General features: G+C 43.2%; 1 protein-coding gene across 5 annotated transcripts in view; it reads right to left on the bottom strand.

Moving 5' to 3' along the window:
- Positions 1-10,433, bottom strand: part of REPS1 (RALBP1 associated Eps domain containing 1) — a 67,409-nt gene extending 56,976 nt beyond the window's left edge. For 4 of the 5 annotated variants that reach the window (XM_064169481.1, XM_064169482.1, XM_064169484.1 and 1 more), the window contains exon 1: positions 10,093-10,429. In XM_064169481.1, the coding sequence (XP_064025551.1) occupies positions 10,093-10,245 (153 nt within the window). In that variant the 5' untranslated portion in view covers positions 10,246-10,429. Of the gene's footprint in view, positions 1-10,092 lie in introns of all 5 variants that reach the window. The other variant, XM_064169486.1, reaches the window with a different exon arrangement.
- Positions 10,434-17,242: the final 6,809 nt, after the last annotated feature.

Genomic DNA, 17,242 nt, shown 5'->3' with positions numbered 1-17,242 from the left:
AAGTCTGATTTATGAGAAAGGCACATGAAACATATGCATCTCAGCAAATGGCTACAGTGAGTACCACACACCAAAAAAACAAACCAACAGAATTTTCACCTATTCTTGTACTTTCAAACCACATATTTTAGGTCATTCCTGACTTTGACCCATTCCAGAAGCAGTCTACAGCATCTCCTGTTCTTCCTAAAAGCATGTATGCTCAGGGTGGATTAGCCTCAGTTATCAAAGACATTTCCTAATGCAGTACCTTTGATTTTTCCATTTGCAATCAACATTTGTGGTCTTGCTTACAGCTCCTAAAAAGCTCTTACAAGGCATACACACAAATCTTACCAGCAGAGCTCCACAGCTCAGTAGTTCACCTGTTGATTTGGTAGCAAACTGTAACCAACATCAATCAACTGACAAAAATGAGGCAGATGCACCCTACACTCAAACTACAAAAAAGTTCAAGATATTAGTTTAGAGAGGACATTTCCCCAAATATCTAGACCCACAGACTGTCCTACTTGATTATAACTCAAAACCAAATTACTGACAAATATCCTCAAAAAAAGGACAGAACAAAGAGGCATATTCCCTTCTGACATGTTCAACAGCACCAACAAAGGCAAATCCAGACAACCAGATGAACATTCACCCAAAAAAAGAGTTAGTACCCTCCCAAGTCAAAAGTCACAGCTGAAAGACCTCAAGGCAAGCTGCTCTTCACTTTTATTAAGATTCTCTCTGCTGCTGTTCTGGCAGAGCAGGTGTTCATGAGAAAGGCACCTTACAAGCAGCAATGGCAACAAAGAACCAAGATATGGAAATAAATTAAAAATAAAGTCTGAAGCAGAAAAGACAGCCTAGGGACCTATGAGAACCACTACTAATTTCTGATACACAAAGAGAAGCTCTTTTAAAAGCTGATATTCCACATACCTGTCTCCTCTTACCATGTCATTTTACATCACTACTTAACCTAAATAGATCCTACTTCCTCTACTCTCAGCTGTATGATTCCCCATTCCTGAGTACTAATTGTTGCTGATCTATTTTATCCCAAAGCATTACTTCACTCAGTAGCACCACAAAAAGTTACTGTGTTAGTTATCCACCCTTTCATTAAATTCAATCTGTCTACCATACAACCAACCAACACCTCAGCAGCTAAAAGGCACATGAGAACACAATGGCTGGTAGTACAAGTTTGTCTGTCTCTAAACTTCTTGTAAGGCTGCAGCCTCGGGAAAGCTGTATGCTTTGCATTTAGGAGGGGCAGAAAAGGCAAAAATGAGGCTTTCTGTTCACCTGGCACATTAAGAGCACTTTGTAACTCCAATTTTTTTGCCTTGCCCAACAAAATTCTCCTCAGAAAGATATATTCATGCATCAGGCTAGGAACTGCCCTCATAACAAGGGCACCTCCTTTTTCCTGGTGATGCCATGAACAGTTCAAGCCATAGGAGACAAAGAAAGACAAATCAGCAAGAAAGCTCAATGCCTGAGCCTGTGATGATTTGAGACTCCAAGATGATCCTGTAACGCTCTTGGGATTTTATCTTTTAGAAGCAGCAACAGCAGCCAATGTATCTATATAAGCACCAAGAAAGCAGAAGACACTGGAGAGCTATTTTCCCACAATAATATATTTAGCATTTTAAATTATTACTGCAATAAGTAGTGCAAGAGAGGTTGCATGGGCATTTTAAGTTCTAAGCACTGTGGATGCTCCTGCCATGAAGCATTAAGTTGTAATTTTTCCTGTAAAATGTCTACATAATTGCTAATGCTGAGGAGAGCAGCACATTTTGATTCCTTGGGGATCTCCTTTACAATTAAGGCATTCTAGTAATTGAAATTCCTTGCTAGCAATTTTTTGTTCACTATTCCCGTTTTAATATTTTCTGAACACATCACCTCTCATCACTATGCCACAACAAACATATGGCAAAAGTTCTGAAAGAATGAAGAGAAGTTTCTGGCTTTTTGCTAATGTAAAGTGGAGACTACAGCATTCTCAGATCCCAGAATCAGCAGTTGTGACCTGGGCAAATAGGACTGCCCAGATCTGGTCTTGTTATTCCTGACTACAAGTCTACCGAAGCAACTTCACCCAGTGCTTTTATGTCTCTTTCCCATCTCAATCTGTTTTCCTCTGAGCAATCTGACCAGTGTTAATTAGTTACCTAGCTCTGCCCTGCTCTCCTTCTCCCTAGTAAGGCCCTACAAGGATTAACAATCTGTCTGTCAAAGTTTAAACAAACCACAGTTCTAAAATCCACACATTCACAGAGCTATATTTGAAACTCAGAATAGAGCTGCTAACACTGAGGCTTAAACTATTTTAGACATTTCATGTCAGAAAAAAAAAGTAGTCATATGCACTACTGCAGCAAGAACAGACTTTTCTTCAAAATTAATGACTAAGAGTCCAAATCAGAAGTAAATTAGCACCTAATGCTAGATTTTACTCAGCTCAGTCCTGGCCTCTTCTCTGGGATAACAGAAGTTGAAAGATATATTTGAAACAGAGTCTACTCACTACTCTGTTACATACTTCAGGAGCATTTTAGATGTCAGAAATCAATTACCTCAGAAATTCAGGTCAGACTCTCATCTCTTTCAAGCCCTTTAACCTATCAAAATATAGCTCTTCCAAACAGACAGGCATGCCTAAGTTATGCAGTATTTTTTTTGTGTAACAAGTGCAGGAGATAATTTAACTCTTTTAAACACCAACCTCAATGGGAAAAACAAACAAGTCACAAACATGGTCATCAGTTCAGTGCATTAGTTTAGAAGGAATGACACTGCTGGCTTAATAATACCTCTGTGATCTAAAGGAAGTGTAAGGGGAAAGAACAAGGGAGAAATACATTCTTACACTAATCAATACTGGAACTCCAGCAAGAAAAATCTGATATAATATTGTTCCCACCCTCACTTCTGACTAAGCTTGAGCAAAGAGCAGAATTCCAGTCTGATGTCTAGGAAGATGTCTAGAAATCCTACAAGAAAGACCAACCTAAATGGTTAATATTTATGACCTAACAGGTGTGAAGTTTGTCTATAGGACTAATGTCTTGAAAGACAGAAAACAATTGAAAATTCACAAGACTGTAAGCAAAGTCCTCTATTTTCCTAGTATCTGCAGTAATATTTATTAATGATTAGACTAAGAGGAAGGTATATTTGCCATTTTTTATTGACAATGGGTGAAATGCTCAAAACTTTTAACACAAAAGAATCATCTTTACAAGTAAAAAACACGAAGCTTACTGTGATGGTTTGGGTGTCACACTGTTTTCCTTCCAGAGTCTGTAATCTAATTCTTCTCACCAAAACATTCTAGCTAGCTTCAAACTAGCACACTTACAGTCCACAATTTTTTACAGGTTACTTGATTCTAAGACAGCTGGATTTGCCAAAGGCCCTCATATTTCCAAACAGATCTTAGAATTCTATCCAGTCATGTCAGAAAGGATATTAATCATCCCTGCTGTCATCTGACAGCACATTTAAAAAGAAAAAAATAAACTGTTTTCAAACAAAGCTGAGCTGTGATACTTGAAATTAGCCGAGTGCTGCGCTAGCACATGTAATTATGAAGGAATTATTTACTAGATAAGCAACTACACAGTGTGAATGCCAGTCAAGGCATTCAAAGGCTCAACATAATTACATTTATTTTAGGCTGATTTCTTAGTGTAAGTCAAACACACTTAATCTACACTCTTAAAGTTCTGTTATAAATGTCCTGCCCTTCAACTTGCAAACAATGATTATTCTGTGACTAAATGCCGCTGAGATATGAAGCTACTCAGGCCAATTAACTGCAAAGAGAAAATAGTTTGCAACCTGCTATAGGGTTTGTGAAGGTAGCATCATTGAAGCAAACACTTCCAACAGAATTCTGCAGAAAACTCAAAGCACAGTTCACAGGATGCAGAGCAGACAAAGTGCCATTTCTGGCACAGAAAGCAGACTGCTTATATATCTCTTCATTAAACAAAATGAACCTACTGCTCAGCCAAGAGAAAAGAAAAATACTAACGTTTGAGGGGGGAAAAATGTGCAATTCACAAACTGGGTATTCTTAACTGCAGATTCAGACACTGTATTTACAACAGATTTCTGACAACTCTTATTTCCTAAACAAGACCTGAGCTATAGCACACCACGGGTACAAACATCCTTCAAGTACACAAATACTACATATAGAAATTTAAATATAAATTATGTACAATTATAATCATAAAGGCTATGGATTCATCTGGGTTTTGGTGCTCGGGATAAAATACTATGAATTTGTAAGAAAAATCCTGTAGTTCTACATTTCTACACTGAAAAAGGCCTTAGTTGTGAATACTGTCTCAGAAGAAATTAAACTGTTTTCAAATGTCACAAACAGAAGTCTGAGGTTTAAAGAAAAACAACAAACCAACCAAACAACAAACTCAAAAACTCAATTGAGTGATTTCTTTTTCAAAATTTGGCATTCTTTGCAGATTAGGTAAAGGTTAATACTAGGAGAGGAATACACCTGTGTATTTTAAAGTTCTAGAAGTGGTATTTTATTTTAAAGAGACTGACTCCAGATCCAAAATGCTGAAGGGAAGGCAAGTCATTTGACACTTAAGGAATTCTAACTTCTTACTCCACCAGTTCTGAAAAGATAATATATTAAGCAAATTAACCGGAACGAGGTTGAGTCTTCCACATGTCTCCACCTCACAAGTAATCCTAAGCATGGCTCAGCTTCCATTTGCAGTTGTCACTCAAACTGCAGCTGATGAACAAGGCTTTGTGCTAAGAGTCTGGACTTTACAAGGAAGCAGCTGCATCACAAGTATTCACCTCCTTCCAACTCCTGACACGAAGGCAGCAAACTGACAGAACTGAGGCAGACAACCAGAGACAGCAACTTTTTCTAATCAATGACCTGAGGACAATCAAAACTGTAGAATCCTCAGAAATAAAAAAGCCCACACCAAGCCATAACAAACACCACCCCACATCCCTAAAAAAAAACAAAACCACCACCACAACCCCCAAGCACCTTGGAATTGGCTTACAAGGGCTAAACTTAGGCTTTACACAAAGTTTTTAACAGGCCAGCGCCAGTATATTGGAATTGAAGATACTTGGCATAATTGTACAATTCATCATTTCAAAGGCTTTCTAACACTAAATCAGCAGTCAGGTAACATTGCTGTACAATGTCAACACTAAAGGTGAACATTTTTTTTATGAAGTTCTGGGCCCCCCAGTTTAGGAGGGACATTGAGATGCTTGAGTGTGTCCAGAGAAGGGCAACGAGGCTGGGGAGAGGCCTTGAGCACAGCCCTACGAGGAGAGGCTGAGGGAGCTGGGATTGGTTAGCCTGGAGAAGAGGAGGCTCAGGGCAGACCTTATTGCTGTCTACAACTACCTGAGGGGTGGTTGTGGCCAGGGGGAGGTTGCTCTCTTCTCTCAGGTGGCCAGCACCAGAACGAGAGGACACAGCCTCAGGCTGCGCCAGGGGAGATTTAGGCTTGAGGTGAGGAGAAAGTTCTTCCCTGAGAGAGTCATTGGACACTGGAATGGGCTGCCCGGGGAGGTGGTGGAGTCGCCGTCCCTGGAGCTGTTCAAGGCAGGATTGGACGTGGCACTTGGTGCCATGGTCTAGCCTTGAGAATTGTGGTAAGGGGTTGGACTTGATTACCTCTGAGGTCTTTTCCAACCTTGTTGATACTGTGATACATGCAGATACTCATATATTTCTTGAGTTATAGCAATGTTGTATCTTAAAGTATGATGCCCTGAATTATTTACAAATGCAAAACTGATTTGTTTCTTGTCTTGCAATTCAAAATCAGAGTAAAAAGTGAAAGTTCAAACATTCTGTGGTTAAATGATCTAAATAAGGATTCTACAAACTGGACAAGTGGGACAACCATTACTCCCATGCACAAATACAGATGCAATGTAGATGTACACAGTGTTTATATAATACAAACTTCACAACATGTTTTTTGGTTCACAGTAGCTTTTACAAGCAACTTCATTGTAACTACAGAGGCACCAAGAACTGACTTTAAAGAGCATATCTACATTGGTATTTCAGGTGAGATGCAAAATGTGCTTTGGAAGTCAATTTTCTGATCACACTCCCAGCTCTGGCTCCTACTGTACAGCTACTTCAGAATAGGCAACTAGTTGTTTTTTTTTTCCATGAAGCTAACCTAGAAATACTCTAGAAGTGCACCCAACGAATCCCTGATAACATTCAGCCTACAAAATCAGGCCAGAACTTTACTAAAGGATAACTTCTGAAATAAATACACAGGGCTGATGTCAGCTCATCAGCATCACTTGTGTCATACTACTTGCTAGTACAAACATCGATGCACATGCAATTAAGCCATAACTCAAGCAGCTGAGTCAAGTGAAAAGTAACTCAACAAAACTCGGTAACTTTTGGCTGAACAAGTTCCCTGAACCAGCTCACTGTCTGTTCAAATGAGCGCCAGTGCCAAAATAAGGCAATTCCTGCTTCTAGCGGTTTAAGTTACCATGAAACCCACACTAGTTCACAACTATCTAATTGCTCAAGAAAATAAGTTCTCTTTTACTCCAGCCTTGCTTCCTTCCTTGTGCCAGCACTGACATTCATTCAGCCCCACTTTTATCTGATAAAGTTAAAACCAACAAAAAGTTCCGATTAACTTTCTGCTTGTATAGCCCCCGATGACAGCGTACAACAGCATTGGCTAGCACTCTTGAAAGGAGAAACAGCAGGAGGAGCACATGGCTGGGGGAAGGGGGAGAACTGAATCACCTACTTCAGCAGCAACCCACCGCTAGATTGGTTTAGCTGCAGTGTGAAACCACACCCTGAAAGCAACTGAAAGACTCATGCTAACTGTTGTGAAGTAGCTGGACTTGTTCTCCCAACACACGTTTTTATTCGGCGTTCTATGCAAATCCTGATTTCAGGGATGTGCACAAAACCCCCACAAATATGGGTTAATAAAGATTGGCGTTCTCACAGTGTGGTTAAGGTAACACCTTCGGTATGGTGTTTTTGTCCTGGTAATAAGGCTGTCCTTTTGTAGATGTGTACCAAGTGGATATTCAGCTTTTCTTTCACATGGCTTTGTTCCTTTGTGAGCATATGATTTGTATTCAGCAACCATAAGTGTTCCTGTTTTCCAGAGATTCGTTTATTCCCATTTAACAGTCAGCTAACAATGTCTCTTAGAGACAGAAATGAGAGTGATTAGGAACAATTACCCACATGTATTAACTTCTCATGATGCAAGACAGGTATCACACAAAGATAAATATTCACAGGAAAGGAGGCACATATATACAGCCTTTAAACAACAGCTTTGCAGGCAAAACAAGTTACCAGTCTAAAAATGCAATGCTGCACATTTTCATTTCTAACACTCAATCCTGAATTATTCAGTAGTATGGGTCTGCAGATACCTTTGAAGAGGAAAAACTCTGAGGTAGTTAGGATTACTTGGTCCTGGTGAGTTTGAAGATCTGTACTTCTGCACTGTGTTTTCCACACCTACAAAGGCACTTAGCATTTGCGTGGCTAGTACACTTGTCCTCCAGGATTATATAAGCATTGGGTAACTGAATCAAGTTCCTTTCCCCGTGAGCATCAGGTGCTCCAAATGAACAGGAAAGAACACAACACTACGCAGTCAAAAGAAAACTCTATCTCCTCCACTGGGTTTCCTTATTTCTTAAGCTACATCATCTTGATGTTTCAGTTAGTTACAGCTTCCAAAAGGTCAAATGGAATTTTTCGAAGAAGCCCTCATCCAGTGCATTCCTGCATGTTAACCTGAGGTACAACCACACTCTAAAGAGAACATGAAGTCACCACACAAGTAGATTCTCCTGCTTACAAGTACAAGGCATTTTAGAGGTGACCAACAGTGAGGTACTCTTAATGAATCAAACTGCTAAGGACATTCTGAGTTTCTTTGTATTATTTACAGTCTCATTCCTCAGGCAATCTAATATCTTGTTTGCCATTTTAACTACAAGGTTTTCCTTAAGATCACTACAGTGATAAGCAAGGTCTGCCTGCTTCTTGAGTTAATGTATTTAGAACCTGTGGAATGATGTCTGAATAGTTTCTCTTCTTCAGATGCAACCTGCTTTGCAAGAAAATATCTCAGGGGAGATATTTTCAGGAGACCTTATTGCTGTCTACAACTACCTGAAGAAAGGTCGTAGTCAGGTGGGGGTTGGTCTCCTCTCCCAGACAACCAGTGACAGATTGAGGGGACAGTCTCAAGCTGTGCCAGGGCAGGTTTAGGACGGATGTTAGGAAGAAGTTCTTCACAAGAAGAGTGATTTCCCATTGGAATGGGCTGCCTGGGGAGGTGGAGTCACCGTCCCTGGAGGTGCTTAAAAGGAGACTGGATGAGGTAGTGCCATGGTTTAGTTAATCAGAAGGTGTTACGTTGGACTCGATGATCTCGAAGGTCTTTTCCAACCTGGTTAATTCTGTGATTCTGTAACCTTCTGTGCACAGATATGGACATAAAGTGGCCACTTGTATTTAAAATTCCAAGTCTTCTCAAGTTTTTGTACTAAATCCTTGCATAAAACAAAATCCCTAGCACTACCCTGCTTTACCTATACAGTGATGCACATCAGGTTTTTTGCAAAATAGATTTAAAATACAAAAAATATGTAAACATTCACTTTCCTGGGATGATTTTTTCCAAAATTGGTTTGTCACACGGAAAAGCAGCAGTGAGTGGCCCCTGAGAAACTTCACTCATAATACTGAGCATGCAGACTCTCTTAAGTCCAGTCTAACAAGTCCTCAAATACAGTATTACTAGTTTTACCAGCAAGAAGCACTTGTTATTCAGCAAGAAGCACTTGTTATTCAGTCCTCTTCCACTTTTCAGCATCTTAAACTATTTTAACTATCCACATTGCACTCAGGAGCCCAAAGCACATCAACAGTAACCCTAGCTACTACTGAAGTACTCTCCTAAGCCTGGTACTAAATTGCAGAACACTGAAATTTGTGTAATCTATTTCTGGCTATGACAACTTTAAAGCTCTGTTAAAAGGGCTGCTTATCTCATTAGGTTGAGGATGAAACTGCATAAAAGGCAGCGCAGCTTTTTAGATAGAGTTAAAACTACATAAACTTTAAATCGCTAAATAATGGCAAAGGGAACGGCAGAAGCAGCAAATTATTACAAACAGTGATCCATAAGAGCAGCTCACTGAGAATACACTCCTCAAAGAATCACACATGGTGCATCAGAACAGACTTTTTCTTCTGTAGGTCAGCAGCTCTACAATACTGCTACTACTTTCAGGCATAACCTGGCTAAGGAATTAAGTGCACTTATGTACTGCAAGTACAGGTTCGTGTCATTCTCAACACTGCATTTTTCAGTGTTGGAAGTGTTTTGATGACTGCAGGTAAATCAATACTTGCTGGGTATCAGTATCAAAAAAACACGCACATTTTAGGGGAACTGGATCAGGGTCAGGAGCACCCAACGATACAAACCCAGACCTCCTTCTGTGCTGCTCTTTATCAGTAGATTGTGGGATCAATCTGACCCTCGTCCCCAAAATCCATTGGGATTCTCATGCTTTGGACGGCCTCTGCGACATGAAGCAAACAAGACGCTTTCCTACCAGTTGCTGAACACGGCCAGCAGAGATTATCAGCAGCCCTTCCCAGCCCTGTAGACAGAGGCCCCACAAGTACGTACGCGGGGGCCTGCTGCGGCCACACTCCTCAGCGCAGCAACTAACTGCAGCCCCCACCCTTCACTCCGCGTCGGCGAGATTCAAGCCTTCTGCTCCTGCCTGGCCTCAGGTGGCCGGTTCCTGGCCCGGACAATAGCTCCCGAGTACGCCGGCGGGTCCCGCTCCGGCCTCCCAGCGCTGGCCCGCCACTGCCGGCGGGATGACCCCTGCCAGAGGGCTGCTGGGGGTGAGGGCCGAACTGAGCGCGGCAGAGGGGAGGGGCGGCAGCTCCCAGCAGGGCTGGCTCCCCGCGGGCACTAACGGCGAGCGAGTGCCGAGCCCGCTGCCCCCCCAGGAGTCTGCAACGGCTACCTGCATGACCACGTCGTTGGGCAGCTGCGCGGCGCGGAAGAGCTCCAGGACTCGCCCGTTGGACGCCACTTTCTTGGTGCTCTCGGTGTCGCAGTAGGAGAAGAGGTCGCAGTAGTAGCGCTGCTCCGCCTCGCTCAGCGTCAGGCCCTCCATCTTACACCCCGGCTCCGCGCGGCGCTGCTCCTGCTGCTGCCGCCACCCCGCATCCAACGGCGGCGGCCCGGCGGGCGCGGGGGAACTGCAGCGGAGAAGGCGCGGGGCTGCTCCGCGCCGCCCGGCCCGTCGCGGGGGTTGGGGGGGGGAAAGCGCCGCCGCCAGCCGCCGCGCGCGAGCAGCTGCTCACACCTTCCCCCCACCAACCGCCCACCCGCTCCGCCCTCCCGCCCGCACGGCGGCGCGCCTGCGCTTCCCCCGCGCCTGCGCCGACCGCCCGGCGGCAGCGCGCCCTGGAAAGGGGGCAGAGAGAGAGCGCCCAGCGCCAGGCGCCACCGAGCCCCGTGGGCAGAGGGGACCCGGGCCCCGCTGCACGAGCGGCGTGGGGAGCGCCAGGCCGGGGGGCGGGGCTAACAGGGAAAAGGGCCAACCGTGTTCGCCGCCGCCTGCGGGCCCGCCCCCCCGCGGAGCAGCGCCGACACCGACAGCGGCGCACCAGCGGCCGCGGAGAGCGTGAGAGGAGCGCTGACTGCCGAGGCGCTCTGCCCCCGTTCCGGGTCCCGGATGTGCGGTGCGGCCGGGGCTGACAGCGCCCCCTATGAGCGTGGCGGTATGGGGAGCGGGGTTAGAGATGCCTACGGCGCTCCGGCGTGCCGCGCTCACAGCGCTGGTACGCAGGCACTCCGCTCTCGGGGAGAGCTCCCGGGGCTCTCCAGACAGCGAAGTAGGCGTCCCTCGCTGGCTCAGCTGTGTCTGCCGTCAACTGCTCAGGGCGCCGACAAAGCTCCCCAGGAAACGACGCGGGGATACGCGGCATCGCTGCATACGTAGCCGGCAAGGCTTTGCGGGTCTCTTGCCCCGCTTGCAAGCTCCACAGCATTCACCTTCTGCGGACCAGTCTGGAAAGCAGAGGAGAGCAAGCCGGCAGCACCAGCGGGAGGCGGTAAGGCAGGGCTGAGCAGCGTTCTTGCCGAGGGTGCCGGCACACAGGGCCACCACTGGTGCAAGTTTTCCTGGTAGCCGGTGAAGAATTGCCCATTCAGCCACACAGGCCCAGCTGGCAGTCACTGCTGCCCTCAGCATGCTGTCTCAACACCTCGTCACACACAAGTGGCACGGATCATAACTCTGTAGTTGTGTCAGTCGTCGGACATGGGAGCAGCCGCAGCTCCCCTCACTTTGCACATCTGGAACACGAACCCTATGAGGAGAGGCTGAGGGAGCTGGGGGTGTTTAGCCTGGAGAAGAGGAGGCTCAGGGGTGACCTCATTGCTGTCTACAACTACCTGAAGGGAGGTTGTAGCCAGGTGTGGGGTTGGTTTCTTCTGCCAGGCAACCAGCAACAGAACAAGGGGACACAGTCTCAAGTTGTGCCAGGGGAGGTCTAGGCTGGATGTTAGGAGGAAGTTGTTGGCAGAGAGAGTGATTGGCATTGGAATGGGCTGCCCAGGGAGGTGGTGGAGGCACCATCCCTGGAGGTCTTCAAGAAAAGCCTGGCTGAGGCACTGAGTGCCATGGTCTGGTTGACTGGCTAGGGCTGGGTGCTAGGTTGGACTGGATGATCTTGGAGTTCTCTTCCAACCTGGTTGATTCTATGATTCTATGATCTCTTGGCTCTATATTCCTGGACCTGGTGTGTTTCTCTGAGTAAATCTATACTCCTGCTGCAGTACCCTAACATAGTTTCCTCCAAGTAGCATTGGTTTCTGCAGAGAGTTTAACGTCTCTGAGAGTAAAGGGCTTATGCAGATGCTGTGATCTCTTCTACACCCTTTTGACTGCGATCTGTTTAAATCCTGCTATGGTGGCAGTCCCTTATTTCATAATCAGAGACACTCCCTCATTTATCCTTCCTTTTTCCACTTCACCTTCCTTAAAAACTCTTTCAATTCTTCTCTTTACAGATTGTTGTTATCATCTGCTCTACTCCTTTAAGCATCCTTTCTGCCTCTTAGACACTGATCTTCCTTGCCTTCTGCAACATGCAGTATGTCCTTTAGCTGTTGACTAAAGTTTCCAAAAGGTACTGATATGTTAGCTTACAGTTAACAGACAAAAAGATCTTCACAGAAATGTGCCATTATTAAGCTTTTGCGACCTTGAGTGGGATTCATAGAATCAACCAGGTTGGAAGAGACCTCTAAGATCATCCAGTCCAACCTAGCACCCAGCCCTATCCAGTCAACTAGACCATGGCACTGATCACATTTCTCAGTTATGCACATACAAAATACACTATACTGAAGAAATAATTCACTTTTTTGTTATTACCAGGTTATTAGGATTTTACAGACAGAATACCCAATAAAAGGTATAATTACTAATAACCCTTTGATACAGTAGATTTCAGCCTTTGGTGCGTGCAAACCTTGATTTAATATCCTTGAATTATGATTTGAACAGAGTACAAAGACAAACTTTTCTTGGCTTTCTAGGTATTGTGCCTTTATTCTCTCTTTTTAATGTATCTTCTTGGAATTGAGAGCTCTGAATAGCTAGGAATTATGCTATTCCCCACAAAATGCTCAATTATACTGCTTTTTTATTGTCTGTGAAGCAGCTCTTATATGTCATATATTAATATCAAAGCAGATATCCTTTTAAGAGCTCAGAGGAAATCATCATCATCAGAAAGCCAAATCTAATGACCCATATGGAAAGAAGTACAAAGTTGGTTTGCTGCCCATAACAGCTCTTAGAAACAGAGACAAATTATACATCAATAAAGCATTTATTTTGTTTTAGCAAAGGAATGCTTTTCCAACTTGGTATGCAACCAGAAATACGTTTGTGTATTGCTACTGAAAAAAACAACTTCAAAGTAATGTTTTATTCCTTTAAGGGAAATGCCAATTAAAACACTGCTCAGATTTCAGAATCTTTGTCAGCTGTGAAATTACTACTGGTTTTAAAAATCTAGTTGGAACACATACCTCTAAAACTAAAAAAATCATACACCTATGCATTAACTGGGAGGTCCATGTCTAGAATCTGCCTGCTTTTGATGGGCCTCTGAATCTCTTGAGTTCTTATGACACTTAGTGAGTCTCCTGTACTACCTTATGTGCACTAAAGTAAGCTATATGCTCTGATTTATGTTTTTATTTTATCAAAACACTTTCAAATAACTTGCAACCTTGTTAAGTATGTATATGGGTCTACTTTCCATCTTGCACCTGGTTCCCCAAGCTTAGAAGAATGGCCCCAAGGTTGTTTGTCATTGCCTTTCTAAATTCTTCTGCATACATAATGCTGTAGAGCAGGTTTTACAATCTCTGCCAATACACTCCTTTACTTACAGCTCATCAGGAATTACAGGAACCTGTTCTATCCTGATTCTGTAGTGGAAAGGCAAGTAGATTAAGGTGAGAAATGAATGGGAGATGTTAAAAATAACCTGATGTCTCAGACTGTAGAGCTGTTTTATTGCTACTGCCTGATCTGCTCAAAAAGAAGATGCCTTTGGAGGCAGGGTACCTTCTTCCCAGACAGGAGAGTATTTTGAGAATGTGTCAACACTTACCAATGCAAGAAGCCTTTTCTAAAAGCATCCTTGTGTACCATTTCATGTTTGTAAATTTCTGTTATGCATGTTCTGCGTGCTACAATTTCCAACCTCTTTCCAACCAATCTTGATGTTTCTATTCTGGCAATTTTGAAAAACATCTGCTTGTCATATGGTCAAATTTCACCTGCTGCTGGTTTTACCATCTACAAAATGGCATCTTTATTACAAAGAACCTTCCCTCTGTTCTGCTAGTCCTGCTGGGATGGTTTCCCCATCAGAAGGACATCCCACATTTAAGGCTGTAGTGGATGAAAAAATCTTTTCTGTGCAGAGCCATGTAGCAGACAGCAACAAGGAGTGGGGCTATTGTACAAGGGGAGTGCCTTTGCAAGGCACGTACCAAAAGGGAAAATAATTACTTCTTTCTCAGCAGCATGTTGTGCCAGCACCAAAATATGTATGGAATCCTAGCTGGAGACACCTACTATCTGTGAAACATCTTTCTCTGTGTAGATTTCCTCAATGGAGAATGACTACTACCTTTTTCATATCATTCACTGTTACATCCTCTCTCCTGTAAGAGAGATTTTAACTGGTATTTATCTATCATGGTCCTTGATAAAAATTGTACATATTTCCAAAGTTGCCTTTTTTTCATCCAAATGTATCGATTTATTGAAAGGAGTCAAATGAAAGTCTCCCAAGGAAAATGCTTGTGGTTAGACAATCCAAGTGGAGGATGGTGAAAGGGAGAAATACCTGCTCCTTTATGATTTTGGCAGATTTCTGCATGAAATGTCATCTCTGCGTGGTAAGGCAAGGGGCATCTACCCTCACTTCAGCACAGCTATATGTATTTGGTAGGTTCCAGGAAGGAATTCCTTCAGAGTATTAATTGAAGACAGAGTGCCTTTGCATGTTTACCTGAGCACCTCAAAAACCTGAGCAGCTGGTCCAATCCCACCTCTCTTGACAGTTTAAAACTGTCCTTGTTTCTTCCAAAACGAGATGATCACAGAATCATGGACTGTTAGGGGTTGCAAGGGATCTCAAAAGATCATCAAGCCCAACCCCTCTGCTAGAGCAGGATCACCTAGACCAGATCACATAGGAGTGCATGCAGGCAGGTTCTGAATATATCTAAAGGTGCAGACTACATAACCCCTCTGGGCAGCCTGTTCCAATGTTCTGTCATCCTCACAGTGAATTTGCACTATTGAAGCCACCAGCTAGTTTAAAACTATCTTACACCTCCTTCACTACTTTTATTTACTTAGCCCCCACATCCCCAGATCCTTAAGCAGTTCTCATTGTTCTACTTTTCACTCTTTCCTCTTGCTCCCTGAACGTGGAAGTGCACTGTAACTTGCTTATGGAAGAGGATGTTATCCCTTCCTAATGGATCATTATTCCATTGAATAATGATCTCCATCTGGGAGGGCTGTTAATGGCTACCTCAGGAAACTTCTGACACATTACTGAATTTATCAGAAATCGGTTACAAGGTGGCAAGAAGTCCTGAAAGCAGAATTTCACCTCTCAGTTTCCCATATTACACATACACTTCACCTCCTTTTCTTTTTCCTACTCTTTGCTTTTAGCTGCATGTGTAAATGTACCTTTCCTTTTCCATGTCACTTGTATTTTAGTTTCTTACTTATTTTTTTAAATTTATATTTACTTATTTTACTTATCTTACTTATTTTTCCTTAGCAGTTTTCACCTATAATCAGTTACTCAAGGATTTTATTTCCCCCCTTTAATCTTTGTATGTATTTCTTCCTCATACTAGCTATACAATCCCCGATATTGATAGTCTTGAGTGTTCACACTCCAACTCACTCTTTCCTTGTGCTTTGGTACCTTCTTTATTCAGAATTCACCAGTTTGTTATTTCATAGCATGATTCTGCCTTCTGGTCAGAATTTAGCTCAGCCTGTTTTCAATTAAATTCAGTTTCCCAAGGATTTTAATCCCTTCCTTTTTGTCTATGTCACCATGTGGGCTGCTCTTGACATGTTAAGATAAATAAAATGTAAAACTCCCCCTGTGTCTTATGTTTGTTTAAGATAACAACAGTCTAGTTTATTTCTTTTTCTCAAACTCCTCTAGATCAAAATCATCCCACTTACTTTCAGATCTGCCTGTAGAAAGGAGACAACTAATTAAAGGTCTCTCCCTCAGTGTAGCTTTGCTTTAATATGTTATAGACTCTCATTTCTTCACATTTTCTCATTTTTAGGGTGGTTTTTTTTCTGTTGCTTGTCTTTTATTTTTCCTTTTCTTTTTTTTTTTTCCCTCTGAGCATCTTGATTTATTTTGAAGAATCTATTTCAAAGTGCATCTCTTTATCCACATTTGTTGTCAGGGATTAGCAAAGGAAACCAGGAGCTGAGTGTGATGACAAAACAGGCAGTGGCCGTCTTTGCTGACTAAAGTCTCATCCTGCCACCCCTAGCCAGGGCACTGGGCAGGGCTGAGAGGTCTGGAGCAGTAGACCATAGCCAGGAACATGCAGGGTTGTGATGCAGCAGAGCTGCAGCTGTAGACAGGCTCTACAGCAGGGCCTCAGATGAAGAAAGCTCCTGTGGGACAAGATTTGCCCTGGCTGTGGCTGCCCATGCAGCAGCTGTTTTGCAGCTGTCCCTGACACTCGCAGCCAAACCTCTACCTAAATTTAGGTCATTGTCCTCACCTCCATGTCCCAAACTTGTATATATGGTTGAAAAAGCCAGAATATTTCTGTCACACTGAGAAGTGTAAACTTAGCATTTACATTGTTGTACTTGGGAGCAGGAACTGATGTTAACTGGCAGCACTTCATTGCACAACCTTTCCTATTCCCAGAAACCCCTTTTTTTTTTTGAGTTTGGCAGTAAGATACACACAGCATACACAGAACTGGTATTTTTCTTTGCATTAGGAGTATCATAATGTCACAGAAGAAATATGTATTTTTTTCCCATTAGAGTCAGAGAATCAGAGAATGGTTTGAGTTGGAAAGGATCTCCAAAGGTCATCTAGTCCCCCTGCAGTCAATAGGGACATTCTCCACTACATGAGGTTGCTCAGAGCCTTGGCATTCTGGGCTGCAAACACATGCTGTTGGCTCATGTCCAGCTTCTCATCCACCAACACCCCCAAGTGCAACCCCATTACTGATTAATGTGACCAAGAATGAATATGTAAGAGAAACCTAGAGGTGATGGAGAGGGTGTTTCAAACACCAACCATGCAGAACTGCAGAAAACCTGACAATCAGTTGTATCACTTGAATAAACACTTAGCCTGTCTGCTCTGAGCCACCAGAATGTCACTGATGCTGTACTGAAGCAAAGATCTTGCCACTATAACTTCCTGATAAACTTGATTCAGTTAGCAAATACTAATGACAGTCCTGTGATGTAAAATCAATATTATCTAAACCAAATCTACTATTTGAGCAGGGTGGAAATGTACTTAATTAGCACACATTCAAATATTCTGAAG

This window comes from Pogoniulus pusillus, chromosome 31, assembly GCF_015220805.1.
Source record: "Pogoniulus pusillus isolate bPogPus1 chromosome 31, bPogPus1.pri, whole genome shotgun sequence".
Taxonomy (NCBI): Eukaryota; Metazoa; Chordata; class Aves; order Piciformes; family Lybiidae; genus Pogoniulus; species Pogoniulus pusillus.
Note: the sequence above shows the minus strand (reverse complement) of the source record. Positions and strands in the feature narration are given on the sequence as shown.